Source organism: Carcharhinus amblyrhynchos, chromosome 18, assembly GCF_965287045.1.
Source record: "Carcharhinus amblyrhynchos chromosome 18, sCarAmb.v2.hapA, whole genome shotgun sequence".
Lineage (NCBI taxonomy): Eukaryota > Metazoa > Chordata > Chondrichthyes > Carcharhiniformes > Carcharhinidae > Carcharhinus > Carcharhinus amblyrhynchos.
Window position 1 is genome coordinate 38,631,805 of NC_137341.1, and position 27,490 is coordinate 38,659,294.

Genomic DNA, 27,490 nt, shown 5'->3' on the forward strand with positions numbered 1-27,490 from the left:
GAAATAATGGTTTTGAAAAATGCTGAAATCTTTGCACAGTAATGGTTCATTTTTTTCTTAAATGTGTGATGTGTGATGATACTGTGCCTTTAAGAAATATATTTTGGTTATGATTTCTATGCAGGATCTGTTTTAGTAGCCTATTCGAACTGGCCACTAGCTCTATATTTTGCATACCTGTAATGTTACAGCAGCAGCATAATTGGTCCTAATTTCTAAAATGTTGTCTTTAATCTTAACTAATGCTGTTCTGTTATTTTAGTGTTCCCGTGGTATTATTAACTGACAGGAAAATCAGGTGACTGGCTGGAGCTAGGATTATATAGAGAAATCAAACTCAGATGCTGCTTGGAGTTATTAGAGAGCAGTGCCTCTCTTTCACTTTCTGGAGATGGATTCTGGAATCCACCTGGAAATAATTCTCCTTCTCTGAGATTCTGCTATTTGGGCATGGATCTTCTTTGGATGTGGTTGTACGACAGTCAGAAGACAGATTTCTCTTTGTTATATTTTAACTGTGTTCTTAAATAAAGTTTGATTTGAGAGAGGCTTCCTAGTGGGTCAATTGTATCATACCTGGAGTGGAATAACTTATGCAAACCCGAATGCCAAAATCATAAAATATTAGGGCCCAGGCTAACTTCGTTATATTCCTTGCCGTTTCAATGCTTTTATTTACCTTTCAAAATTATTCTGTTTCCCCTTTTGAATTCAATACGGGTCTGTCCAGACTGTTTTGTCTATCAGCCTCTGCTACTAACTCATAAGCACTTAGTCTAACTTTCTTCACTGTATCATGCTCCATAGTTGTTTCTTCTGACAAACTTCATTCACCCAACCTATTAATTTACTCTGGACAAGCAATGTCCAAATCTCATGGGGCCATATTATTTCTTTAGCTGCCTTTTCAAATGAATTACAAAATGCCCTCACACCTTTCTCAACAAATTTTGGAAGAACATGCATGAATCTAAAGACCTCCTCTGGAAATATGCTCTTTCTCACTTTCCTCCAGGTTTCTTTGTCAACTGTCAGATTTTAAGCAGAACTTCTCCCTGACCTTTTCTCTTTCTTCCATTGCTAACTTACTCATTTCCATTCCCCTTTTCCTCTCTCTCAGATTATCTCTCTCTCTCTTTCCTGCCTCTCTGCTTGTCCTCATTGGATTGCTCTTTCCTTCTCTTTTTCCTCTGTTTCCCTGTCTTTTTCTTCTACCTCCAATTCAAGTTTTTCATTGCCATTTATCTCAGCAAAGTTCTCTTTTTCCTTTCTTTCAATTTCTATTTCTAATTGTTTCACTTGTTGTTGAATTCACAGAAGCACAGTGGCACAGTGATTAGAACTGCTGCCTCACAGTGCCAGGGACCAGGATTCATTTCCACACTCAAAAGATGTACAGGTTAGGTTGACTGGCCATGATAAATTGACTCTTAGTGTCAGTGGGATTAAATATGTGGTAAATCAGCCAGAAGTCTTGCAGTAGCTGGGGGAGGCAGTGACTGTCACAATTGCACCCTCTGCTTTGTTGTGCCTGCCGTACAATCTGTTTTTAACCCTTATACAGTGGACAAATAACTGCGGGTGCTCTTCTTGTTAGTACAACCCATATTTATTTAAAACACGCAATCAATAATCACCCACCCAACCAACAATAAGTTATCTTACAGAAAATGCTAGAGTTCAATACAAGATCTTGACTTAACTTTGCGTGACTGGCAAGTACCCAAGCAAATGCTGGCCTTTATCTGTGCATTGGTCTCAGTCATCTTCTGTGTAGTCTGGTCCTTTGGTCTGGTCTGGCACTCTGGCTCTGGTCTTCCTTCCTTCTCAGGTGTGGTGGCTCTCCTCGCGCTGGTTGTCGCTGACGATGGTCACTGCTGTTGTAAATCGTCCGTGGTGTCAAAGAGACAGAGAGAGATTCTTGGTTGTCCTGCCCCTTTATACCCTGTTGAGTTTGGTGCTCCTTTAGGCCATTGCCAATCAATCGATCAGGACTTGATCACCCTGATTGATAAAGTCCAATCGGGTGCTGCCGCACCAATCTCCGGGTGTGTCCCCAACAGCCATGTCTGCAGGTGCTCGAGGTATGTAGAGTATACACCTCCCTCCCAAATAAGGGGTTACAGCACCTCTATGTCCAGTAAGCTACCCAGCTTGACCAGAAAGTCTGGAGATGACCCATATCCTGTGTATTCACTTGTCAGGGTTGCAGTCTGTTTCTCTCTGTCTTTGAACTGCAGCCTGTTGTTTTAGTTGCCCAATTGTTCAGAGTGCTTTACAACTTGCCATTTTAGATGGCTCGTTTGGCCACAGTTCCTGTCAGCTGCCTTTCAGGCGAGCTTGACCCACCCACTCCCCCTGCTGCCACAAAACATGTTTGTCTTCATTTGTTTTAACAGAGTTAGGTAAGATTCAATTTTAAAATCACCCAAGAAAAGGTGTGCATTTCTCCCGTTTTCACGCTCCTTTGACACTCAGATATTTTTTGGTAAGATCGTCCCAACGGTGTTTGTTTTTCTTTGAGAAGAATGTCTATTTCTTCAGCAATCAGGAATCACCAACAGTCAGGATTACAATACATTAATTATCATCACAGAATGGATTAATAATTGGAATTTTATTGTATCGACAGTGAAGATTGTAACACATCATGCTGAGAATCCTATGACACTAATAACCAGGTACACATTACATTCCAAATCACAGTCCGATTACTTTAAGATTCTGGATATTGCAACGTTAATAATCAGGATTCTATCAATAGTCACGTGTCTATTGCAGCAACATTCACGATCTTACTGCAAAATTCATCAATATCCTCTTCCATTAATAATCAGGATTATGTTACGATATTCAAATCATTTGCCAATTGTGGCGGCTGGCTAGGGTGAATGTTGGTCCTTTAGAGGATGAGAAAGGGGACCTAGTGGTAGGGGATGGGGATATGGCTGAGGTCTTGAATAACTTTTTTGTTTCTGTCTTCACGGAGGAGGACGTGAATAATTTGCCAGGTGTTAGCGATGGAAAGGTGGTAGGACTGGAGGGTCTTAATGACATTACTGTTACTAGAGAGGCGGTGCTCGACAGACTGGAGGGGCTGATTGTGGACAAGTCCCCAGGACCGGATGGAATGCATCCGAGGGTTCTGAAAGAAATGGCGGAGGTGATAGTGGATGCCTTGGTGGTTATTTTCCAGACGTCGCTGGATTCCGGGGAAGTGCCGGATGATTGAAAAACGGCTAATGTTACACCGTTGTTTAAGAAGGGTGCCAGGCAAAAGGCGGGGAATTATAGGCCGGTTAGTTTAACGTCTGTGGTAGGTAAAATGTTAGAATCTGTCATTAAGGAGGAAATTGCGAGGCATCTTGAAGGGAATTGCTTGATAGAGCAGACGCAGCACGGTTTCATTAAAGGGAAGTCGTGTCTGACAAATTTACTGGAGTTCTATGAGGATGTGTCTAGGGCGGTGGATAGAGGAGAGCCGGTGGATGTGGTCTTTCTAGATTTTCAGAAGGCGTTTGACAAAGTACCTCACAAGAGGTTATTGCAGAAGGTCGAGGGACATGGAGTTGGGGGTAGGGTGTTAGCGCGGATAGAGGATTGGTTGTCAAATAGGAGGCAGAGAGTGGGGGTCAACGGGTGCTATTCGGATTGGCGGATGGTGACTAGTGGAGTGCCCCAGGGGTCGGTGCTGGGGCCTCAGCTTTTTACCATTTATATAGATGATCTGGAGGAGGGAACCGAGTGTATGGTGTCGAAATTTGCTGATGACACCAAGATTGGGGGAACGGCAAATTGTGCGGAGGGTGTGGAGAGTCTGCAGAAGGATCTAGATAGGCTGGGCGAATGGGCCAGGAAATGGCAAATGGAATTTAATGTTGGCAAGTGTGAGGTGGTCCACTTTGGTAGGAAGAATGGTAGGAAGGACTATTACTTACGGGGCGAAAAACTGCAGCACGCGACGGTGCAGAGGGACCTCGGGGTCCTTGTGCATGAGTCGCAAAAACCCAGCTTGCAGGTGCAGCAGGTGGTCAGGAAGGCGAATGGGATGCTGGCCTTCATAGCGAGGGGGATTGAATATAAAAGTAGGGAGGTCTTGCTGCAGCTGTATAGGGCATTGGTGAGGCCGCAGCTGGCGTACTGTGTGCAGTTTTGGGCGCCGCACCTGCGCAAAGATATTTTGGCCTTGGAGGGAGTGCAGAGGAGGTTTACTAGGCTGATACCGGAGTTGAGGGGGTTGAGCTATGAGGAGAGGCTGAATAAACTGGGCTTGTACTCGTTAGAGTTTAGAAGAATGAGGGGAGATCTCATTGAGACGTATAAGATGATGAATGGGATGGATAGGATAGAGGTGGAAAGACTCTTCCCGCTCAAAAAAGACAGTAGGACTAGGGGGCACAGCCTCAAGATAAAAGGGGGGCGGTTTAGAACGGAGTTGAGGAGGAACTTCTTCACTCAAAGGGTGGTGAATCTCTGGAATTCTCTGCCCGTTGAAGTGGTGGAGGCTGCCTCGCTAAATATTTTTAAGACGTGGGTTGATGGGTTTTTGATAAGAGAGGGGATTAAGGGTTATGGGGAGAAAGCGGGAAAGTGGAACTGAGCAGCGACAGATCAGCCATGATCTTATTGAATGGCGGGGCAGGCTCGAAGGGCTAGATGGCCTACTCCTGCTCCTATTTCTTATGTTCTTATGTTCTTATGTGTCAATAATCGTAATGCTATTAGATCAATAATCAGTGCCCAGATACACTAATAGTCCATTAATAATCCCCCTATCGCACAAGAGCTGAATCTCCTCCAGCAACAACTCTCATACCACCCAAATCTTCACTCTGGGGTCACAGAAGGTTGGAGGAGTTAAATGGGGTCACACAGGGAAAAGGTGAGGGAAACATTTCCTTACATGAATCTGCGACACCCAAATTCTCATTCCAAAAATTTACCTTGCAAATCAATCCACAATGTCACACAGCGTGCAGATTGGGAAGGTCATTCTCACATTCCCTACTCTCCAGGGAACCAGCAACTTGAACAATGATGGAAAAGATGGTAAGGAATCTAAAAATTGGTGAATGATGCATGTTTCAATATCTTGCCCAGTAAAATGCAGCTCATATTCATAACTTTGAACATAGACTTTGCCTGTATGGAAGCTTCTGGAATTGTCTTTATTGATTTAAAAATGGACACTGAAAACTGTTAAGATGTCTGTAAATGAACCTGGAGAGCAAAGCGACTTCAACACAGGCTCCTTAAGCTTCCGTGAAGATCTGGATTGAATTATAATGGGTGGGGTCTCCCCCTTGAATGGGCATGCCTCAGCAGCAAATAGGAGGTTATAGAGTCACAGAGGTTTACAGTATGGAAACAGGCCCTTTGGCCCCACTTGTCCATGACGTCCTTTTTATTAAACCCCTAAGCTAATCCCAATTGTCTGCATTTGGCCCATATCCCTCTCTACCCATTGTACCCATGTAACTATCTAAATGCTTTTCAAAAGATAAAATTGTACCCACCTGTATTACTACTCTGGCAGCTTGTTCCAGACACTAACCACACTCTGTATAAAAAAATTGTCCCTATGGACACTTTTGTATCTCTCCCCTCTCACCTTAAACCTATGACCTTTAGTTTTAGACTCCCCTACCTTTGGGAAAAGATATTGATAGACCTCTATAAGGTCACACCTCAGCCTCCTATGCTCTAGAGAAAAAAGTCCCAGTTATTCAGCCTCTCCTTATAATTCAATCCATCAAGTCCTGGTAGCATCCTAGTAAATCTTTTCTGCACTCTTTCTAGTTTAATAAAATCCTTTCTATAATAGGGTGACCAGAATTGCACACAGTATTCCAAGGGTGGCTTTACCATTGTCTTGTACAACTTCAACAAGATGTCCCAAATCCTGTATTCAATGTTCTGCCTGATGAAACCAAGCATGCCGAATACCTTCCTCACCACTCTGTCCACCTGTGACTCCACTTTCAAGGAGCTATGAACATGTACCCCGAGATCTCTTTGTTCTGTAACTCTCCCCAACGCCCCACCATTAACTGAGTAAGTTCTGCCCTGGTTCAATCTACCAAAATGCATTACCTCGCATTTGTCTAAATTAAACCCTATCAGTCATTCATCAGCCCACTGGCCCAATTGATCAAGACTCTGCTGCAATTGGAGATAACCTTCCTCACTGTCCTCTCTGTCACCAATCTTGGTGTCATTCTCCACAGCTACCTTAAAACTAATAGAATTATGGTCACTGGTCCCAAAGTGATCCCTCACCAACACTTCTGTCACTCACCCTTCCTTATTTCCCAAGAGGAGGTCAAATTTTGCCCCCTCACTAGTCAGGCCATCCACATACTGAATGAGAAATTCCTCCTCAATACACTCAACAAATTTCTCTCCAGCCAATCGTCTAATACTATGGTTTCCCAGTAAATGTTGGGAAAATTCAAATCTCTGACTTTTGAAACCCTATATTTCTTGGTGCTATCTGTAACCTCCTTACATATTTGCTCCTCCATTTCTCACTGATTACTTGGGGGCCTATAGTACAACCCTATCAATGTGATTTCCGTCCTCTTAATTCTCATTTCTACCCATATAGACTCAGTGGCCAAACCCTCGGATATATCTTCTCTCGGTATGGCCGTGATGCTTTCCCTAATCAAAAGTGCAACTCCCCCTCCTGTCTTACCTTCTGTTCTATCTTTCCTGCAGCATCTGTACCTTGGAACATTAAGCTGCCAGTCCTGTTCCTCCCTTTGCCATGTTTCAGTAATTCCTATAATATCCCAGTCCCACATACCCATCAATGCCCTGAGTTCATCTGCCTTGCCCATCAGCCTCCTTGAATGAAAATAAATTCAGTTTAATCTGGATTTCCCTTGCTCTCTGTCTTGCTTCTGGCTGATCTGTCGGGCACTATGATTACTGACACTGCCTTTACTAATTAATGTGCTCTCTTTAACTTCCATGCTGTCTTCAAACTTCTCTTCTGTCTCTGTTGAACAGACAATCTTAGGTTAGATAAGATAGTCAAGGGAAAACTGTTCCCATCAGCTGATGAGTAAAGGACAGGTGAACAAAAGTTTAGATTCAGGGTGATAAAGAACATCTTTACACAGAAGCAGGAAAGAGCTGAAATTCTCTGTCTAAAAGGATGATCAAAGCAGAGACGATCAATGGTTTGAAAAGGAAAATGGATGGGAACTTCAGGGAAATTCACTTCCAGACCAACAGGAATATAGGGACAGAATGGGACTGAGTTGCTAGATTTACAAAAAGACAACATGGACTCAATGGGTCAAATGGTCACCTTCGTTTCTATCGTTGCTCTATTCTAGCATTACTCTCGTGTCGCCGGGGATTCAAATTTAATTTTCAGAACATTGCTCGGACCAACCGAGAGAATAATTATTGGGGCATCAAAAATTATGCATTGCTTTTTCATTCTTTGAACCACTTATCAGATATATGATGGGGATAAACGGCTTGCATTCAATAAAGTGGTTGGAGTCCACTCATTGGCTGGGCACAGTGGGAACAGGCGTGTTGGACGACCAATGGAAGCTTCATACGGTCAGAGCAGCTGGAGGTGAGAGGTCAAATGATGAAGCTTCCAGGAATGTATTCGCTGATCTTCCCATTCACATGGCTTTTGTAGAACAGTGAAATGACTGCACACTAATGTGTATTAAACAAAGGAGCAGCTGGGGGTGGAAGAGGCTGAGTGATCCTAAATGATTGGTGTAATAAAATAGTAACAATGTTTATAACGGAGAGGGGCGAGTTTCACTAAATAATTTCACTAAAACTGGCACACAACCATCACTCATAATTAGCAAATGCACTATGAATAAAATGGAATCCCACCACAATTTACTGAAAAACACCCTGTTGCTTAGATGAAACCCACTCGCTCTCCAGATTAAGTTTGAGCAGATACTTCCTTCAGTGCAGTCAACGGGTGATTAAGAAGCAAACTCAGGAAGTTTATACGTCTCATTGAGACGTATAAGATGATGAATGGGATGGATAGGATAGAGGTGGAGAGACTCTTCCCGCTCAGAAAGGATAGTAGGACTAGGGGGCATAGCCTCAAGATAAAGGGGGGGCGGTTGAGAATAGAGTTGAGGAGGAACTTCTTCACTCAAAGGGTGGTGAATCTCTGGAATTCTCTGCCCGTTGAAGTGGTGGAGGCTGCCTCGCTAAATATTTTTAAGACGCGTGTTGATGGGTTTTTGTTGAGAGAGGGGATTAAGGGTTATGGGGACAGGGCGGGAATGTGGAACTGAGCCATGACAGATCAGCCATGATCTTATTGAATGGTGGGGCAGGCTCGAAGGGCTAGTTGGCCTACTCCTGCTCCTATTTCTTATGTTCTTATGTTCTTAAGTTCTTAATGGAATCGGGAGGTTAATGGTGAGATATCATTTGTGTGATGTAAATGGGACTGTTGGCTTGGCAGGAAAACCCACCCAGCAAGTTCTGGTACCTGACAACTCATGGTGTATCTCTCAACACCCTGAACCTTCTGCCCTGTTTGTGCATTAATGACAGGGTGTGTTGGAGACGCACCATAAACTTCACCCGCATATCACAGCCCAATGACAAACATTACAGACACTGTGTAAAAAAATCCCCACATATTTCTAGAAGTGATTACAGAAGATAACAGGAAAATCGTTGTGTAAATCAGCGACGGACTGCACACACATACGGATACTTAGGGAATGAAGTTACACCCACACTCGACTCAAGCCCCAGTTCACTGACATCTGGTGGAACTTGAAACTTGAATTTTTGGACCAGAGTTGTAAAGAACAGGAACAGTTCCATCTTCGCCAGGGTCTCACCTGCGCAGGCCCTACGACCTACAGAAAAAAATTGCAGAATTGTCAACGATGCTGCTCAAAGAAACAAAGATATTTGGAATGAATTTTAAAACAGCAAATGGGACATCGCAGTTTATACAGCAGTACAGGAACTGAGGTTTAACAAGTGCAGTTTCATTCTCTTATTGAATATCACTAAATAAAATCTCAACGGGTTGAAGTATTTGTCGTTGTGGCCTCTGTATCTCAGGCTCAGAACAAAATTAAATGATTCAGAGTCTCTGAGAAAAAGGGCCTCCAAGCTCCACTCCAGAGACTTGAGCACAAAATCCAGGATGGTGTTCTGGGTGCATCACTGAGAGTGCCCCTTTCAGAGGGACCATGTTTCAGATCAAACACTAGACTGAGGTGCAATCTGACATTATTTGTGAATTGCTGGCAGTGTTTCCCTCCATTTCAATAGTGACTATTTTTCAAAGACATTGACATGCTGAAAGTTATGACGCTTTGAAATTGTGAAGGTGCAGTTTTAATAAATGAGTGTTCCATTAATTCCCAGTTCAAGCTTCCTTAGCCAGTCTCACCATTGTGGAGATAAGTAGGTTTAGGCACTTTTGGAAAAAAGACACCAACTTCCCACACAACCGCAAGAAAAAGATAATAGTTATGGAATTCCCTTAATGCTGCATTTCCTAAATGTTACTTTCCCCAGCAAAGGGGAGAGAATGTTTCCACCAATACAAAGTCCAAAAAAGTCATATGTTGCGCTACCTGCGGAGAAAGGCATGAAGGCGTCTCTCTTCACAAACTTGCCCTCAGCGTCCAGAAAGTGAGACGGGTTGAATTCATTTGGTTTTTCCCATTGGGTTTTATCATACAGCACAGAGGACAGCAATGGAATCACATGGGTTCCCTGGAAATATAAGTTCATAAGCAGAATTACACCATTCAGCCCATCGAATCTGCTCCGCCATTTGATCATGGCTGATAAGCTCCTCATTCCCAGTTTCCTGCCTGCTCCCCAAAACCTGTCAACTCATTACCAATTAAAAATCTGTCTCAATCCTCCTTAAATTTATTTACTGTCCCAACATCCATCACACTTTTGGGTAGCGAATTTCACAGATTCACAACATGCTGGGAGAATTAGTTTCTCCTCAACTCTGTTTGAAATTTGCTTCCCCTGATCCTAAGACTCTCACCTCTCATCCTAGGATGTCCCACTAGTGGCAGCATCCACTTCACATCTATTCCTTTTATCATCTTTCATACTTCAATTTGATCTCTCCCCATTCTTCTAAATTCCAGACAGTAAACTGTTCAATCCCTCTTCATACAACAAATCCCTCACCTCTGGAATCAATCTAGTGAACCTCCTCTGAACTGCCTCCCAATGCAACTACTTCTTTCCTCAAAAAAGGAGACCAAAACTATGCACAATACTCCATAGTTACAACAATCCTTCCTCACCTTTATATTCCATTCTTTTAGCTAGAAATGTCAACATTCCATTTGCTTTCTTTATTAACTGCTGTACCTGCATACTGGTTGTCAGTGACATTAAAACACATTTCTTTATGATGCTTATATTTTTCTACTAAAAGGTGTTGCTGAAAATATTTATACCTTTGGTAATCAGTCACGTCAGTGTGAGATAAACATAGAATTTCCATTCCAATTTAAGTCCCTTAGCCGGCCCCAGTTTTACTCATTGCACCAACAAGAGGTTAAACTTTCAGCTGTCTGGGCCCAAACTCTGGGTTTCCCAATCTTATTTCCTCCACCTGCCACATCCCTCTCTCATCTCTGACCATACGTCTGTGCTAGCCATGGCATAGTTGGGTGCGTGTTCACCTCTGTCAAATCAAATTGCAGGGCCTTAGCACAGAGACCACTGCTCCAGTACAGAGACCACCACGCCAGTACACAGACCACCACTCCAGGACAAACACCACCGGTCCAGTATGGAGACCACCGCTCCAGTACAGAGACCACTGCCAGGAAAAAGATCAAGACCCCAGTAAAGAGACCACCACTCCAGTACAAAGACCACCACTCCGGTAAAGAGATCAAGACCCCAGTAAAGGGACCACTACTCCGGGAGAAAGACCACCGTTCCAGCACAGAGATCACCGCTCCAGCACAGAGACCAACACTCTAATACAGAGACCACCGCTCCAGTACAGAGACCACCACTGCCGTACACAGACCACCGTTCCAGTACAGAGTCAGCCACTCCAGGACAGAGGCCAACACTCCAATAAAGAGATCAAGACCCCAGTAAAGAAACCGCCACTTCAGCACAGAGACCACCACTCCAGTACAGAGACTACCACTCCAGTACAGAGACTACCGCTCCAGTACAGAGACCACCGCTCTAGTACAGAGACCACCGCTCCAGCACAGAGACCACCACTCCAGTACAGAGACCACCGCTCCAGTACAGAGACCACCACTCCAGTACAGAGATCACCACTCCAGTACAGAGATCAAGACCCCAGTAAAGAGACCACCACTTCAGCACAGAGGCTACCATTCCAGTACTGAGACCACTGCTCCAATACAGAGACCGCCGCTCCATTTACTCCTGAATATTTCCTTGGGAAATTCAAATTCTACAGTAAAAGGTGTGCAATGAAAGTTTTGGTTGTGAACTCATATGTTTCCAATTTATTTTCCCAGTTCTCCTACTCATTTACAGCTTAAAATAATCTCAAATAATACAACACACAATGGGGCTTTTTGCACCATCCTTTCCGTGCCAGCTCTATGATTGAGTTTCTACTTATTTCCACTCCTCTGCTCTTCCTCCAACAACTTTGGTAATGACAGCTCACCACTGAGGCACAAAGGTGCAAAGTGTACTTAGATGCAAACTTGAGAGCTCATTTCCTCCCCAGGATCTCCATTAAGTGTCAGAATGTCAGGCTCCAGTTGTGGCCATAGCTTCTCTAGAGTACCTTTGGAATGAAGAATCCTTTGAAGTTTGTGTCCACTGTGGTTTCGTGTGGGATGTTTAGGGGCACAATGTCACCAAACCTCTGGATTTCGTGGATCACTGCGTCAGTGTATGGCAAACTTTTCCGATCCTGAGTTCTGGGAGATCGGTCAGGTCCAATAACTCTGATAATTTCCTCGTGAACCTTTTCTGCAAGACAAGCACATCTTGAAAGTGATTGAAAGTATGGTTCTGGATTTATTCAGGCAAGACAGCTCCTGATCTCATTACAGCCTTGGTTCAAACAGGTACAAAAGAGCTGAATCACTGCCTTTGACAATATCCAGTATTGGACTGACAAGTAGAAAGTAACATTCGTGCCACACATGTGCCAGGCATTGACCATGTCCAGCAAGAGAGAATCCAACCATCAACACTCAAATTTCAATGGCATTACCATCACTGAATTCTCCACTATCAACGTCCTGGGGCTTTGCACTGACCAGAAACTGGAATATCCGTATAAATACTATGGCAATGTAAACAGGTCAGAGGCCAGGGATCCTACATCAAGTAATTAACCTCCTGTTTCCCCAAAACTAGTTCATCATCTACAAGGCACAAGTCAGGAGTGAGATGGAATTCTCTCCATTTGCCTGGATGAGTGCAGCTTCAACAGCACCCAAGAAGCTTGACACTAAATGAGAAAGAAAAAAGCACGCTTGATTTTTTGTCCCAATAAATTTGAACAGAGAGGAAACCCGAGACTCTAGACTTCTAGGGTCTCCCCCCCTCCCTCCTCCTCTAACCTAAAAAAGAGGCTTGGAGCGAGAGCAGGTAGCTTAATTTTTTTCTCTCAAGACTGTGCAGGCGACTGATGTCAGCCAGTGATGAGCGGGAGGTATAAAGAGCGGGCAGCAGAGTGAGAGGGAGAAGTGTGAAGGCTGAAGGGCTTTGGCTTAAAAAGGGCTTCAGCGGGAACAAGCAGAGGCGAGAGTTTTTTTTTCCTTTTCGGAAAGTTTATTCTTGTTTCTTTCCCCAGAAAAAAATGCCTGGCAAGACGTTGGAATGCTCCTCTTGCAGGATGTGGGAGATCAGGGAGACCTCCGGCATTCCTGATGACAACACCTGCAAAAGATGCATCCAGCTGCAGCTGCTAGCAAAGCGTGTTAGGGAACTGGAGAAGGAGCTTGATGACCTCCGTCTAATTCGGGACAATGAGAAGTATATAGACAGTAGCTTTCGGAAGGTAGTTATACCCAAGCAGCAGAGCGCAGGAAATTGGGTTACTGTGAGGAGGGGAAATGGAAATGTGAAAGGACAGGCAGAGCAGGGTTTCCCTGTGGCCATTCCCCTCCATAACAGGTATACTGAATTGGATACTGTTGTGGGGTATACTTTACCTGGGAGAAGTTGCGACAGCCAGAACTCTGATACTGAGTCTGGTTCTGCAGTGCATAAGGTTGGGAGGAAGAAGAGAGCGGTATAGTGATAGGGGGCACAATGGTCAGAGGCACGGACAGGAGGTTCTGTGGTTGGGATAGAGACTCCCGCATGGTTTGTTGCCTCCCGGGTGCCAAGGTCAGGGATGTCTCTGATCGCATGCACAGCGTTCTAAAGTGGGAAGGTGGTCAGCCCGATGTCGTGGTACACATCGGTACCAATGACGTAGGTAGGAGTAGTGAGGAGGTCCTAAAGAGAGAGTATAGAGAGCTTGGAAGGAAGTTGAAAAGCAGGACCCCGAAGGTACTTATCTCAGGATTGCTACCTGTACCACATGCCAGTGAGGGTAAGAGTAGGATGCTTGGGCGGATGAACACTTGGCTGAGGAACTGGTGTAGGGGGCAGCGTTTCCGATTCTTGGATCATTGGGACCTCTTCTGGGGCAGGTGGGACCTGTACAAGAGAGACAGGTTACACCTGAACTACAAGGGGACCAATATACTTGCAGGGAGGTTTGCTAGTGTTATTGGGGAGCGTTTAAACTAGATTTGCAGGGGGGGTGGGAACCAGAGTGCCAGAGCAGATAGTGGAGCAGGGGTAAAAAGACAAGTTAGTTCAAGCAAAATCACAAACGGAAGGGTTGAGTGTGGCGGAAATAATCTTTTGAGGCGTGTCTATTTCAATGCCAGGAGTATTGTGGGGAAGGCAGATGAGCTGAAGGTGTGGATTGACCCGTGGAAATATGACATTATAGCCATTAGTGAAACTTGGCCACAGGAGGGCAGGACTGGCAGCTCAATGTTCCAGGGTTCCAATGTTTCAGGCGTGATAGAGGCGGAGGGATAAAAGGTGGGGGGGTGGCATTGTTGGTCAGGGAAAATGTTACAGTGGTACTCAGGCAGGATAGATTAGGGAGCTTGTCCACAGAGGCCCTGTGGGTGGAGCTGTGAAACAGGAAGAGTATGACCACATAAATGGGGTTGTATTATAGACCACGCAATAGTCAGCGAGAATTGGAGGAGCAAATCAGCAGAGATAGCTGACAACTGCAAGAAACAGAAAGTTGTGATACTAGGGGATTTTAATTCTCCACATATAGATTGGGACTCGCATACTGTTAAAGGTTTAGACAGGGTAGAATTTGTTAAATGTGTTCAGGAGAATTTTCTACATCAGTATATTGAGATGCCAACTAGAGAGGATGCCATACTGGATCTCCTATTGGGAAATGAGTTAGGGCAGGTGATGGTTGTGAGTGTGAGGGAGCACTTTGGATCCAGTGATCATAATGCCATTAGTTTCAACCTGATCATAGATAAGGATAGATCTGGTCCTCAGGTTGAAGTTCTGAACTGGAAAAAGGCCAAATTTGATGAAATGAGAAGGGATCTGGGAAGTGTGGATTGGCACAGGCTGTTCTCTGGTAAGGATGTGAATGGAAAGTGGGAGGCCTTCAAAGGAGAAATTTTGAGAGTGCAGAGTTTGTATGTTCCTGTCAGGATTAAAGGCAAAATAAATAGGGATAAGGAACCTTGGTTCTCGAGGAAGATTGTAACACTGATTAAGAGGAAGAGAGAGTTGTATGTAACGTACAGGCAACAAGGAACAGATCAGGTGCTCAAGGAGTATAAAAAATGCAAGAAGCTACTTAAGAGGGAAATCAGGAGGGCTAAAAGAAAGCATGAGGTTGCTTTGGAAGACAGAGTGAAGGAAAATCCAAAGAGCTTCTACAGGTATGTTAGGAGCAAAAGGATAGTGAGGGATAAAATTGGTCCTCTTGAAGACCAGAGTGGTAGACTGTGTATGGAACCAAAAGAGATGGGGGAGATACTAAATGGGTTTTTTTGCATCCATATTTACTGAGGAAACGGGCATGGAGTCTACGGAAATTGGGCAAACAGGTAGGGAGGTCATGGAACCTTTACAGATTAAAGAGGAGGAGGCGCTGGCTGTCTTGAGGCAAATCAGAGTGGATAAATTCCCAGGACTGGACAAGATATTCCCACGGGCCTTGAGGGAGGCTAGTGTTGAACTTTCAGGGGCCCTGGCAGACATATTTAAAATGTTAATATTCACAGGGGAGATGCCGGATGATTGGAGAGTGGCTCATGTTGTTCCGTTGTTTAAAAAAGGTTCCAAAACAAATCCAGGAAATTACAGGCCAGTAAGTTTGACGTCTGTGGTTGGAATGTTATTGGAAAGTGTGATAAGGGATAGGATCTACAAATATTTGGATAGATAGGAAGTTATTAGGGAGAGTCAGCATCACTTTGTGCGTGGTAGGTCATGATTGACCAATCTAATAGAGTTTTTCGAGGAGGTTACCAGGAAAGTGGATGAAGGAAAGGCAGTGGATGTTGTCTCCTTGGATTTCAGCAAGGCCTTTGACAAGGTCCCTCATGGGAGGTTAGTTAAGTAGGTTCAGTCTCTAGGTACAGATGGAGAGGCTGTAAATTGGCTTAGACACTGACTGAATGGAAGAAGCCAGAGAGTGGTGGTGGAGGATTGCTTCTCTGAGTGGAGGCCTGTGACTAGTGGAGTGCTGCAGGGATTGGTGTTGGGTCCGTTGTTGTTTGTCATCTATATCAATGATCTGGATGATAATGTGGTAAATTGGATCAGCAAATTTGCTGATGATACAAATCTTGGAGGTGTAGTGGACAGTGAGGAAGGTTTTCAAAGCTTGCAGAGGGACTTAGATCAACTAGAAAAATGGGCTGAAAAATGGCAATTGGAATTTAACGCAGACAAGTGTGAGGTAATGCATTTTGGAAGGACAAGCCAAAGTAGAAAGCACAGGCTAAATGGTAGGACTTTGAAGAGTGCAGTTGAACAGAGGGATCTGGGAATACAGGTACAGAATTCCGTAAAAGTGACGTCACAGGCAGATAGGGTCGTAAAGAGTGCTTTTGGTACATTGGCCTTTATAAATCGGAATATCGAGTATAAAAGTTGGAGTGTTATGGTAAGGTTATATAAGGCATTGGCCGAATTTAGAGTATTGTGTACAGTTTTGGTCACCTAGTTACAGGAAGGATGTAAATAAGGCTGAAAGAGTGCAGAGAAGGTTCACGAGGGTGTTGCCGGGACTTGAGAAGCTGAGTTACAGAGAGAGATTGAATAAGTTAGGACTTTATTCCCTGGAGCGTAGAAGAATGAGGGGAGATTTGATAGAGGTGTATAAGATTTTGATGGGTATAGGTAGAATGAATGCAAGCAGGCTTTTTCCACTGAGGCTAGGGGAGAAAAAAAAAACAGAGGGCATGGGTTAAGGGCGAAAGGAGAAAAGTTTGAAAGGAATATTAGCGGGGGCTTCTCCATGCAAATAGTGGTGGGAGTGTGGAATGAGCTGCTGGATAAAGTGGTAAATGCAGGGTCACTTTTAACATTTAAGAAAAACTTGGACGGGTTCATGGATGAGACGGGTGTGGAGGGAAATGGTTCAAGTGCAGGTCAGTGGGACTAGGCAAAAAATGGTTCGGCACAGACAAGAAGGGCCAAAAGGCCTGTTTCTGAGCTGTAATTTTCTATGGTTCTATGATTGGCACCCCTTCCACATTCACTCCATCCACCTCCAATGAACAGTGCTAGCAGTGTGTACAATCTACAAGATGCACTACAGGAACTGACCAATGTTCCTCAGGCAGCAGTTTCCAAACTCACGATCAATACCATCTAGAAGGGCAAAGCCAGCAGATACATGGTAACACCACCACCTAGCAGTTCTCCTTTTCACTGTCCTGACTTGGAAATACTTTGTTTTTATTTCACTGTCAGTGGGTCAAAATCCGGGAACTCTCTCCCCAGTAGTACTGTGGGTATACCGATATCACAGAATCTGCAGTGCTTCAGGAACATAAGAACATAAACATAAGAACATAAGAAATAGGAGCAGGAGTAGGCCATCTAGCCCTTCGAGCCTGCCCCGCCATTCAATAAGGTCATGGCTGATCTGAAATGGCTCAGTTCCACTTTCCCGCCTTCTCCCCATAACCCTTAATCCCCTTGCCTACCAAAAACCTATCTACCCGCGTCTTAAATATATTTAGCGAGGCAGCCTCCACCACTTCAACAGGCAGAGAATTCCAGAGATTCACCACCCTTTGAGTGAAGAAGTTCCTCCTCAACTCCGTTCTAAACCGCCCCCCCTTTATCTTGAGGCTGTGTCCCCTAGTCCTACTGTCCTTTCTGAGCGGGAAGAGCCTCTCCACCTCTATCCTATCCAACCCATTCATCATCTTATATGTCTCAATGAGATCTCCCCTCATTCTTCTAAACTCTAACGAGTACAAGCCCAGTTTATTCAGCCTCTCCTCATAGCTCAACCCCCTCAACTCCGGTATCAGCCTAGTGAACCTCCTCTGCACTCCCTCCAAGGCCAAAATATCCTTGCGTAGGTGCGGCGACCAAAACTGCACACAGTACTCCAGCTGCGGCCTCACCAATGCCCTGTACAGCTGCAGCAAGACCTCCCTACTTTTATACTCAATCCCCCTCGCTAGGAAGGCCAGCATCCCATTAGCCTTCCTGACCACCTGCTGCACCTGCAGGCTGGGTTTTTGCGACATGCACAAGGACCCCGAGGTCCCTCTGCACCATAGCATGCTGCAGTTTTTCGCCCTGTAAGTAGTAGTCCTTCCTACCAAAGTGGACAACTTCACACTTGCCAACATTAAATTCCATTTGCCAGTTCCTGGCCCATTCGCCCAGCCTATCTGGATCCTTCTGCAGACTTTCCACGCCCTCCACGCAATTTGCCGTTCCACCAATCTTGGTGTCATCAGCAAATTTCGACACCATACACTCGGTTCCCTCCTCCAGGTCATCTATATAAATGGTAAATAGCTGAGGCCCCACCACCGATCCCTGGGGCATTCCACTAGTCACCAACCGCCAATCCGAATAGCACTCATTGACCCCCACTCTCTCCCTCCTATTTGACAGCCAATCCCCTATCCATGCTAACACCCTACCCCCAACTCCATGCCCCCTAACCTTCTGTAACAACCTCTTGTGCAGCACCTTATCAAACACCTTCTGAAAATCAAGAAACACCACATCCACCGATTCTCCTCTATCCACCGCACTAGGCACATCCTCATAGAATTCCAATAAATTCGTCAGACATGACTTCCCCTTAACGAAATCGTGCTGCGTCTGCTCTATCAAACAACTCTCCTCAAGATGCCTCTCTATTTTCTCCTTGATTACGGATTCAAGCATTTTACCTACAACAGACGTTAAACTAACCGGCCTATAATTCCCTGCCTTTTGCCTGCTACCCTTCTTAAACAACAGCGTAACATTAGCTGTTTGCCAATCTTCCGGCACTTCCCCGGGATCCAGCAAGGTTTGGAAAATAATCATCAAGGCATCCACTATCACCTCTGCCGTTTCTTTCGGAACCCTTGGATGCATTCCATCCGGTCCTGGGGACTTGTCCACAGTCAGTCCCTCCAGTCTATCGAGCACTGCCTCTCTAGTACCAATAATATCATTCAGGCCCTCCACTCCTACCATCTTTCCATTGCTAACACCCGACAAACTATTCACATGCTCCTCCGTGAAGACCGAAGCAAAAAAGTTATTCAAGGCCTCAGCCATTTCCTCATCCCCTACCACTAAGTCCCCCCTCTCATCCTCTAAGTGTCCAACGTTCACCCTAGCCAGCCTCATCCTTTTTATATATTTATAAAAACTCTTACTATCCTTTTTTATATTTAGCCCTAGCCCAGCTAGCCCATAGTTTCTCCTTCCTTTCTTTATGCACTTCAGGAAGGTAGTTCACAACCACCTTCAGAAGGGAAACTAGAGATGGGCAATTGTTAAGACACAGGTCAGAAACTCCAAGGTGTTTTATGCAGTTAGCCCAGGCCCTAAGTTTTACATTTGATTTTGGTGTTAGGGTGAACATAAGGAGTTTCAATCCAGGTATAATTCAAATGACCCACTAGAGTCACATCCCCAAATCAAGCTCCACTCAGCAATCCCCAAAGGACCATGAAACCACAGAACACTGCATTAGTCCAGATTAAAATCAGCATGATATCAATTATGTTGCCTCAGCAGCAATAAAGGACACCGGTCACAGACATCACGGTGTCAACAATTTCCAGGGCCTGTTAGAAATGTACTGCAAAGGAACCTGATTAAATTACATTTCTGAAAGGCACAGCATGGTCACACAATAAATGCTGGCAATAGGCAGTGACACCCACATTCTGTAAAGGGGTAGAAAAATAGTTCAAATTCACACCCATGGTAATCTGAGAATGAGGCACACAAAATGATACAACAGGATGGGTCCAGAATGGAATCAGACTGCTTCTTACTCTGAATCTCTGGATATTTCATCATCAGAAGCATTCCCCAACGAATTGTGGTCGAGGTGGTCTCCATCCCTGCAGCAAATAGGTCGGCCAAGGTCAACATTAAGTTGTTTTCATTAAAGTATGAATTAGGATTGTCCGATTCCTACAAGAGATAACACGAAAAGAACTCAAATCTGGGATTGGAACCACTAGAGCGTGGCATGGATGAATTATTAACCTGAATTATACATTACTGTGGAATGCAATACAGAAAAGGGGCCAGGGATAAGAGGCAGCAATGGGTTTGCTCCAGTGTAGTACCAAAGGAACGCTGCACCCTCAGTGGTGTCACTTTTGATCAGGTGTTAAACAAAGGCTCTGTCTGCTCTCTCAGATGGTTGTATTGCAAAGGAAAACAGGGCGATTCTCCCCATTGTCTTCAGAATTCTATTCTGGCTTTTATGACTTGAGGATGTTGCAAAGTGCCTGACAGCCAATAAAGCGTTGCTTTTGAGTGTAGTGACTGTAGGAAACAAGCAGCCAATCTGAGCTGGGAAAATGTCCACAAACAGCAATGTGGGATTGACCAGATATTCTGTTTTCCTGATATTGGTTGAATTCACATCACAAACAATGAGGACATTTGAAAAGTGCCTCATTGACTGAATATGCTTTGGGACATCCTGGAGGTACAAAAGACAGAATGTAAATGCCGGTTCCTTCTTTTAAAAATGAATGATACTTGCCACAGAAACATACATTTACCGCCCATCCTGCCAGGCTGGATTGAACAAAATTCCCTTTGTAGTCCCAAGACATCATAACCAGAATTTACAGCACTTCTTAAGGGGGAAGTAGTGTTTCTACCTGTTGTTGTCGCAACATGAATGCATCAATAAAACTCCTCAGGTCATTCTCATCCAGGTTCTGATGGCAATTGTTGAAGAGGGTTTTCAAGTAAGCAATACTCTCCTTAGCATTGGACAAGAATTTTTTGTGTGATCCAGGAAGGAATCCCAAGAAGGGAAATGCATTGTACAGCTATAGAATAAAAATGAAGTGACAGAATTTATCTTGATATCAAAGTTAACCAATAACCTGCTCACGTCCCGTGTTCCACAATTAGAACAGTGCAATGAAAAAATCTTTAAAATGTTATAAATTTATCACATTCACTTGTCCAGATTGTGCACTCATTAGTGTTCATCTGAACAAAGAGCTTTGATACAAATGTTAACAAGAATCTCTTTGATTATCACCTACCTGCTTCTTTACAGCCCAGAGCTGTAACATTCCTCTTTCTTATTAACTAACAGCACAGGAGCAGGAGGAGGCCATACATTCAGTCGAGCCTGATGCTCCCATTAAATTAGATCCTGGCTAATCTCTATATTCAAAACTATTTACTTGTCTTGGTTCCATAACTTTTAAGGTTCTTGAATTAGCTTGAACACAATGAGCGTGTAACTGCCTTTTGGTAAATTATTAAGGTGTGCTTCTCCTCCACATAACTAATACATTGCACCTCACAGACTTTTTGAGACTTCACTATAAATCCCACCCCCCCATCCCTTTCAGCTGCTGCTGACCACATGTGCTATTTTCTGGAATGTATTTCTGTTGCTGATGAAAGATAGGGTTTACCTGGATCATGAGGGATCCAGCAAGTTGAACGTTTTCATTCACTGTCTTTAGCATTCCGACAAACCTTTCATCCTCATAATCAAATCTGTCACCAAAAAGTAACGAGCAAATTATGTTGGCAGCTGCAGCATTCAGTTTGCTGGTTGGATTAAAAGGTTGGCCTGCAAAGAAATCACATACACGCAATCTAGTGCCGATCCTTCACAACAAAATCACAATTGCATTGCTCATCAGGTAATGAGGACGGATTGTTCCCGAGGCTGTTATAGGAACACAGAGAGGGGTTAGCAGGGACTCTGACTAGAATTTTCTAATCCACCCCTAGATATACAAATTGTGCTGAGGAAATGGAGAATACATCCTGAAATGAGACTTGAATCAACTGGAAAACTATAACCCCAGTTAGTCACAGCAATTCTGGGAGAATCTCATTGATTGATTTTGGGGGAAGATACAGAGTCACAGACACACAGCAGTCAGTGGAATTAGAATCATAGAATCAAGCCTGCACTGACAATAATCCCACACTATCCCCGTAACTCCACATACTTACTCTGCTAATCTCGCTGAAACTAGTGTCAATTTATCATGGCCAATCAACCTAACCCACACATCTCTGGACTGTGGGAGGAAACCTGAGCACCTGCAGGAAACCCACACAGACATGGGGAGAATGTGCAAAGTCCCCACAGACAGTGACCCAAGCCAGGAATCGTGCCAGGGTTCCTGGTGCTGTGAGGGAGCAGTACCAACCACTGTGCCTCACAGCACAATTACCTTGAGATTGTTCCAGCAAAAAGCTTGCAGGGACACAATGGACTGGATGTCTTCTTTGTAATGTTTTGCCTAGTATTTATAATCTCCTGGGTGGTGTGGTGAGGAATATCAGAGGGACAGCAAGGCGGTACAGTGGTTAGCATTGCTGTCTCACAGCATCAGGGACGTAGGTTCAATTCCAGCCTTAGGTCACTGTTGTGAGAAATTTGCACATTCTCCCTGTGTCAGTTTGGGTTTCCTCTGTGTGCACCAGTTTCCTCCCACTGTCCAAAGATGTGTGGGTTAGGTTGATTGGCCTTCGCGTCAGGAAGATTCGCAGGGCAAATATGTGGTGTTAGAGGGATAGAGCCTGGATGGGAATGTTTTCGGTGCAGGCTCGAAGGGACAGATGGCCTCCTTCTGCAATTCCTGGATTCCCGCATGCTAACACTGCATGGGAAGTTCCCAGGAAGTTTAATTGTCTAATTACCCTGCGCTGGGAACCATCCGATACCCTGACTTAAATCGCAGACTTTGTTCTGATTCTTTCAGGAGAGTGGTATCTCTTTAAATGTTAGGAAGATTCAGTCGCCTGCAACTCCTGGGTAGCTATGGCACTAACCCCACCCGACCAGACCCCCTTACTAACTCTGTGACTACTGCCCTCTCTATCCCCTCGTGCACTCACATTACAGATTTACCTTCTCTCCTATCAAAATGGCGAGGACAACCTGGTGTACAACAACTAATGCTGTTAAAAATAGGGCAGGTGGCCTCACTTCCCTGGATACTGCTGCTCCGCAATGAAGAGTCCCAGGATCCGGAACGCTGCACTTTTCCCTTCAGGCTCGAGTGGGAAAATCAGGTGAGAAGTACGCAGCTTCCAATCCAGGTCAATGAAAAAGGGACAGAGCAGCAACCTGACTGTGATTGTCACTCTCAGAAGTTCTGGGCCTTCTGTGATTCTCTGTAACTCAATCTCATTTCCAAATAGTTAGAAACACACAGAGAAAAGAAACATTGAGAATTCTGTTTCTTTACATCACACAAACTCACCTTTATAAGAATCAAACATTTTTATCAGAAATTCAGTTTCCTCAATTATTTTGTCTTCAATGGTTTTTCTGCCCATTCCAAAATCTCGTAGGGTGGTTAAGGTGAACCTTCGCATTTGTTTCCATGACTCCCCATGACTAAAAACAATGCCTACAATTAAATCCATCAGAAAGAAGTCATTAAAACTTCAAATACGAAGAGAGATGTTTCATTTAGCACTTATTATGTTAATATCTCATCAGCTGTCAATTAATTAGAATAGAAAGGGATGTCACGTATATTGGGATACAGAGAGAAGTATTGTTTTTAGAGTTATACAGACAAAGCATAGCGTTCATACCAACCCAGACCCCCAGAAAGTTATGAGAAATTACTGCGGGTGCTTGAATCTGAAACCCAAAGAGAAAATGCTGGAAGATCTCAGCAGGTCTGGCAGCATCTGTAAGGAGAGAAAAGAGCTGACGTTTTGCATCCAGATGACCCTTTGTCAAACAATGCTGCCAGACCTGCTGAGATTTTCCAGCACTTTCCCCAGAAAGTTAGCCGAGTTGCTGAATTAAAGTCCAGTGATAATATCACTAGACTATCACCTTCCCATCTAGGCTGTTCCCTCATTCATCAAACGTAAATAGCAACTGGGTTAATTATTAATGTACATTTAAGATGGCAGACTTCTGTTAACCAAAGAGGTTACAAAATCTGGGCCAAAAGCATGTTTGGAAAGTTCAGTCACAGAAGTAAGAGTCAAGGGTATCATGCCTCATGACATTGTCCTGTTCTTATGTTCTCATCCGTGACAACAAACCCTTCAAATTCTTAACCTATTAATACCTCTGTTAAGAAGCTGGAAAGTAGGATGCTGTATGAATTTTTTTTTAGCTTTTTTATGAGTGTCACAAGTGGGTTTACATTAACACTGCAATGAAGTTGTTATGAATTTCCTAAGCATTCCTGCAGTAACATAACCAATTTGTAGTTTATACTAATTGCTTGTGTAATTAAACACAGCAATGTTTTACAGAACTTACAGAAAATGTTTGCCAATTATATTCAAAGGGTTTGTTAGTTTTTAATCTTTCAAAGTTGTTCAAAACTTTAAAGTTTAATAAAGTGAGCCCTTACCAAAGTTTGAAAAATATTAATTATTTGAAGCCAGACAGGATGCAGCCAGATTTGAACTGACAGATTTTAAAACAGTGAAGTTAAAGGTGAGAATTACCGCATCTCTTTGAAGTTGCCTCAAATAACGGGACATGCGCTCTCCCACCAAATTCCTCTGCATGTTTGACAAGTGCATCATTCACTGTCTCATAGCCGGTCAGCACCACTACATCCGTGAATCCTAGCTTGATGCTGAATACTGTCCCATACTTCTCAGATAGCTTAAACAAAAGGAATACATTTCCATGAACAGCTCATTCAACTATTCACATCACATGCCTATTCTCAATAATACATCGTAACATCTTCAGCAGGGAAGCAAGCACCATAGCTTGATAAGGACACTCACAGCACCAGATACTGGCACTCACCACAGTGAGCCACGATCTTCACATATTGAGTCCACAGGGTTGCAACTAGGAAAACTGCAAAGATCATTCATGTATCAGCTCATTTGAGTGTGAGACTGCAGACAAATTCATATTGTACAGTTGCTGCTCTTGTCTGGTCAGGTGGCAGAAGGGATTAAGGGTTTTTGCCCCAAGTACTCAGATCATGGTTCTCTGTGGAGACCATGGCTGACTGGCACAGGAGGAATTTATTATTGTTACTGTTTGTTAATTTTTTTTATCATTTATTACTGTCACAAGTAGGCTTACATTAACACTGCACTGAAATTACTGTGAAAATCCCCGAGTCGCTACAATCCAGTGCCTGTTCGGGTACACTGAGGGAGAATTTAACATGGCCAATGCACCAACCAGCACATCTTTTGGACGGTGGCAGGAAACCGGATCATCACGAGGAAACCCACACAGACACGGGGAGAACGTGCAGACTACCCACATACAGTGATCCAAACCGGGAATCGAACCTAAGTCCCTGGATCTGTGAGACAGCAGTGCTAACCACTGTGCCACTGTGCCGCCCTTTTAAAGATGAAGAATCTAAGATGGTTGCAGGCAGGATACCAAGCATTCAACAACATGTTGTATTAGGAATGGGGTCCGGCCACTGGGTCACTGCCTGTGCGGAGTTTGCACATCCTCCCCATGTCTATGTGGGTGCTCCGGTTTCCTTCCACAGAACAAAAAGACTGGTTAGGGACATTGACTGTGCTAAACTGACCCTCAGTATACTCTGAACAGGCGCCAGAGTTTGGAGACTGGGGGATTTTCACAGTAACTTCACTGCAGTTTTAATGTAAGCTTACTTGTGACTAATGAACAAACTTTAAATTTTAAACTTTAAGGGGGGATGGGGGAGGGAAATCAAGAATGACCATCCAGAAAGAAGGAATGCAATCATGTCATGTGAACTATGATGACTCTAAATTGACATTGCTGCTCTGAATGAGACCTGTCTTCTTGGGGGAGTGTCAACTGAGAGAATAGGCAGGGAGATGGATATATGTTCCGCATGGTAAAGGAAAGAGTAACAGTGATCTCCTCGTCAGCAGTGTTGATTTTTGGCATCCGCAACAGGATCCTGGATGCTCTTCCAGAATTTCCCAATTATATAAATGAAAAATTCAGGTTAGCTGGTTAGCTGTTGCCAATATGACACAGCCATCAGGACTTTTTTCATTAATTCATAGTGTGTGGGTGTCACTGGCTAGGCCAGTTTTATTACTCATTGAGGGAGTCCCGCCTGTAATATATTTTGAGGAGTGTCAGGGTGGCACTCTGATTGTTTTCAGGGCAACAACCTGCATTCACATAGCGCCTTCAGCACAAATATGAACATCTTGAGGCACTAAACAGAGGCGGCAAACAGCAGAACAGCTTTCTGATTTACTGTAAGTATCTGATTCTGTCTTACCTTCATCAAAGATTTATCTGGCTTCTTCAGATCCAACAAGTGCAGGTTGCCAATCACTGGGAGAGCAGGGGGTCCCGGGGGGAAGTTGAGGGTTCCACGAGATTTAGACCCAGTGTTAAAATACACCAGAAGGATAATGGTCAGAGCAGCAAACAACCCCAAAGTGGCAGAATCCAAAGAGAATACACTTAGAATTGACATTCTGGGATCTAAACTGGCGATGTGGCCAACAGGAGTTATCACAGTTTATATTAGATCTCAGCAACTTCCCGAATGAGCTCCTAAATGGATTAACACAAACAGCTTTTATGTTGTTGTTCTGTAGCTAACTGGACTTTCCCTTGTTGAAATCTTATCAGATGGTAAGTGGTAGGGGGAGTGGTAGGACAGGACATAATTCCTCCTCCTGACTCTGACCATTCAACAGTCCCGAATGCAACACAGGCCGTCCCCCAAGCAGTGATGAAACGTCAATAGGGTGGCTATAAACACCCATTAGTTTCCCTTCCCTAACCTCATAGACTCAGCCCTTCAGCCCATCGAGTGTGCACCGACAGTACGTACCACTGTAACTGGGACTGTGCAATTACTTTTCAAATTGCTACAGTGCAGAAGGAGGCCATTTGAACCAATAGAAAAGCCAGGACACAAAAAATTAATCCTCTCCTCAAAAACTGAGCCAAAGAGCAGTCCCAGAAATCACACAGCCAGCTGCCAGACAGTGAGACAAATATTTCCCTAGAATAGAAATCAATTCAATATTTTGCTAATGGATAGACTGCTATAGTGCAGAAGGAGGCCATCCTGCCCATCAAGTCTGCACCTACAACAATCCCACCTAGGTCTTATCCCTACCCCACATATTTACCCTGCTAATCCCTCCAACCTACACATTTTTGTACACTCAGGAGCAATTTAGCATGCCAAACGACCTACACACATGTCTTTGGACTGTGAAAGAAAACTTAAGCACCCGGAGGAAATCCATGCAGACGCGGGGAGAACGTGCAGACTCCACACAGACAGTGACCCAAGTGGGGAGTCGATCCCAGGTCCCTGGAGCTGTGAAGCAGCAGTGCGAACCACCGTGCCACCATGCTGCCCTAATGTAGAAGGGCCAAGAAAAGATACCTTAAAAATAGGCCATCCTCCTTTCTCCAGGCTGGGGAACCACACCCTGTGGAATCACCGTTTTTGTAGTCACATTTCCACTTGGAATGATAAAACACTCATGGACAATCTCAAGAATGACCATCCAGAAAGAAGGACTGCAGTCATGTCATGTGAACTATGATGACTCTAAATTGACATTGCTGCTCTGAATGAGACCTGTCTTCTTGGGGGAGGGTCAACTGAGGGAACAGGCAGGGAGATTGATACATGTTCCACAAGGTAAAGGGAAGAGTAACAGTGATTTCCTCGTCAGCAGTGTTGATTTTTGGCATCTGCAACAGGATCCTGGATGCTCTTCCAGAATTTCCCAATTATATAAATGAAAAATTCAGGTTAGCTGGTTAGCTGTT

General features: G+C 44.1%; 1 protein-coding gene across 1 annotated transcript; it reads right to left on the bottom strand.

Annotated features, from left to right (window-relative positions):
* Positions 1-8,697: 8,697 nt before the first annotated feature.
* Positions 8,698-26,206, bottom strand: LOC145354730 (cytochrome P450 2K4-like). The gene is made up of 9 exons (XM_080206184.1): positions 25,968-26,206; positions 24,205-24,367; positions 22,986-23,135; positions 21,174-21,334; positions 20,397-20,570; positions 19,551-19,692; positions 11,798-11,985; positions 9,609-9,750; positions 8,698-8,876 (listed from the first exon to the last, which is right to left on the bottom strand). Exons 1-9 carry the CDS (start codon positions 26,166-26,168, stop codon positions 8,698-8,700), a joined length of 1,500 nt encoding a protein of 499 aa, XP_080062310.1. The 5' UTR covers positions 26,169-26,206.
* Between the last annotated feature and the right edge of the window lie 1,284 nt (positions 26,207-27,490).

Excerpts from the sequence above, each read along its gene's own strand:
- LOC145354730 (XM_080206184.1), bottom strand. The coding sequence starts at position 26,168 with ATGTCAATTCTAAGTGTATTCTCTTTGGATTCTGCCACTTTGGGGTTG. Across the intron at positions 21,335-22,985 it reads AATGTTTGATTCTTATAAAG|GCCAACCTTTTAATCCAACC; the intron begins GTGAGTTTGTGT and ends ATTTCTTTGCAG. Across the intron at positions 9,751-11,797 it reads AAGGATTCTTCATTCCAAAG|GGAACCCATGTGATTCCATT; the intron begins GTACTCTAGAGA and ends TTATATTTCCAG.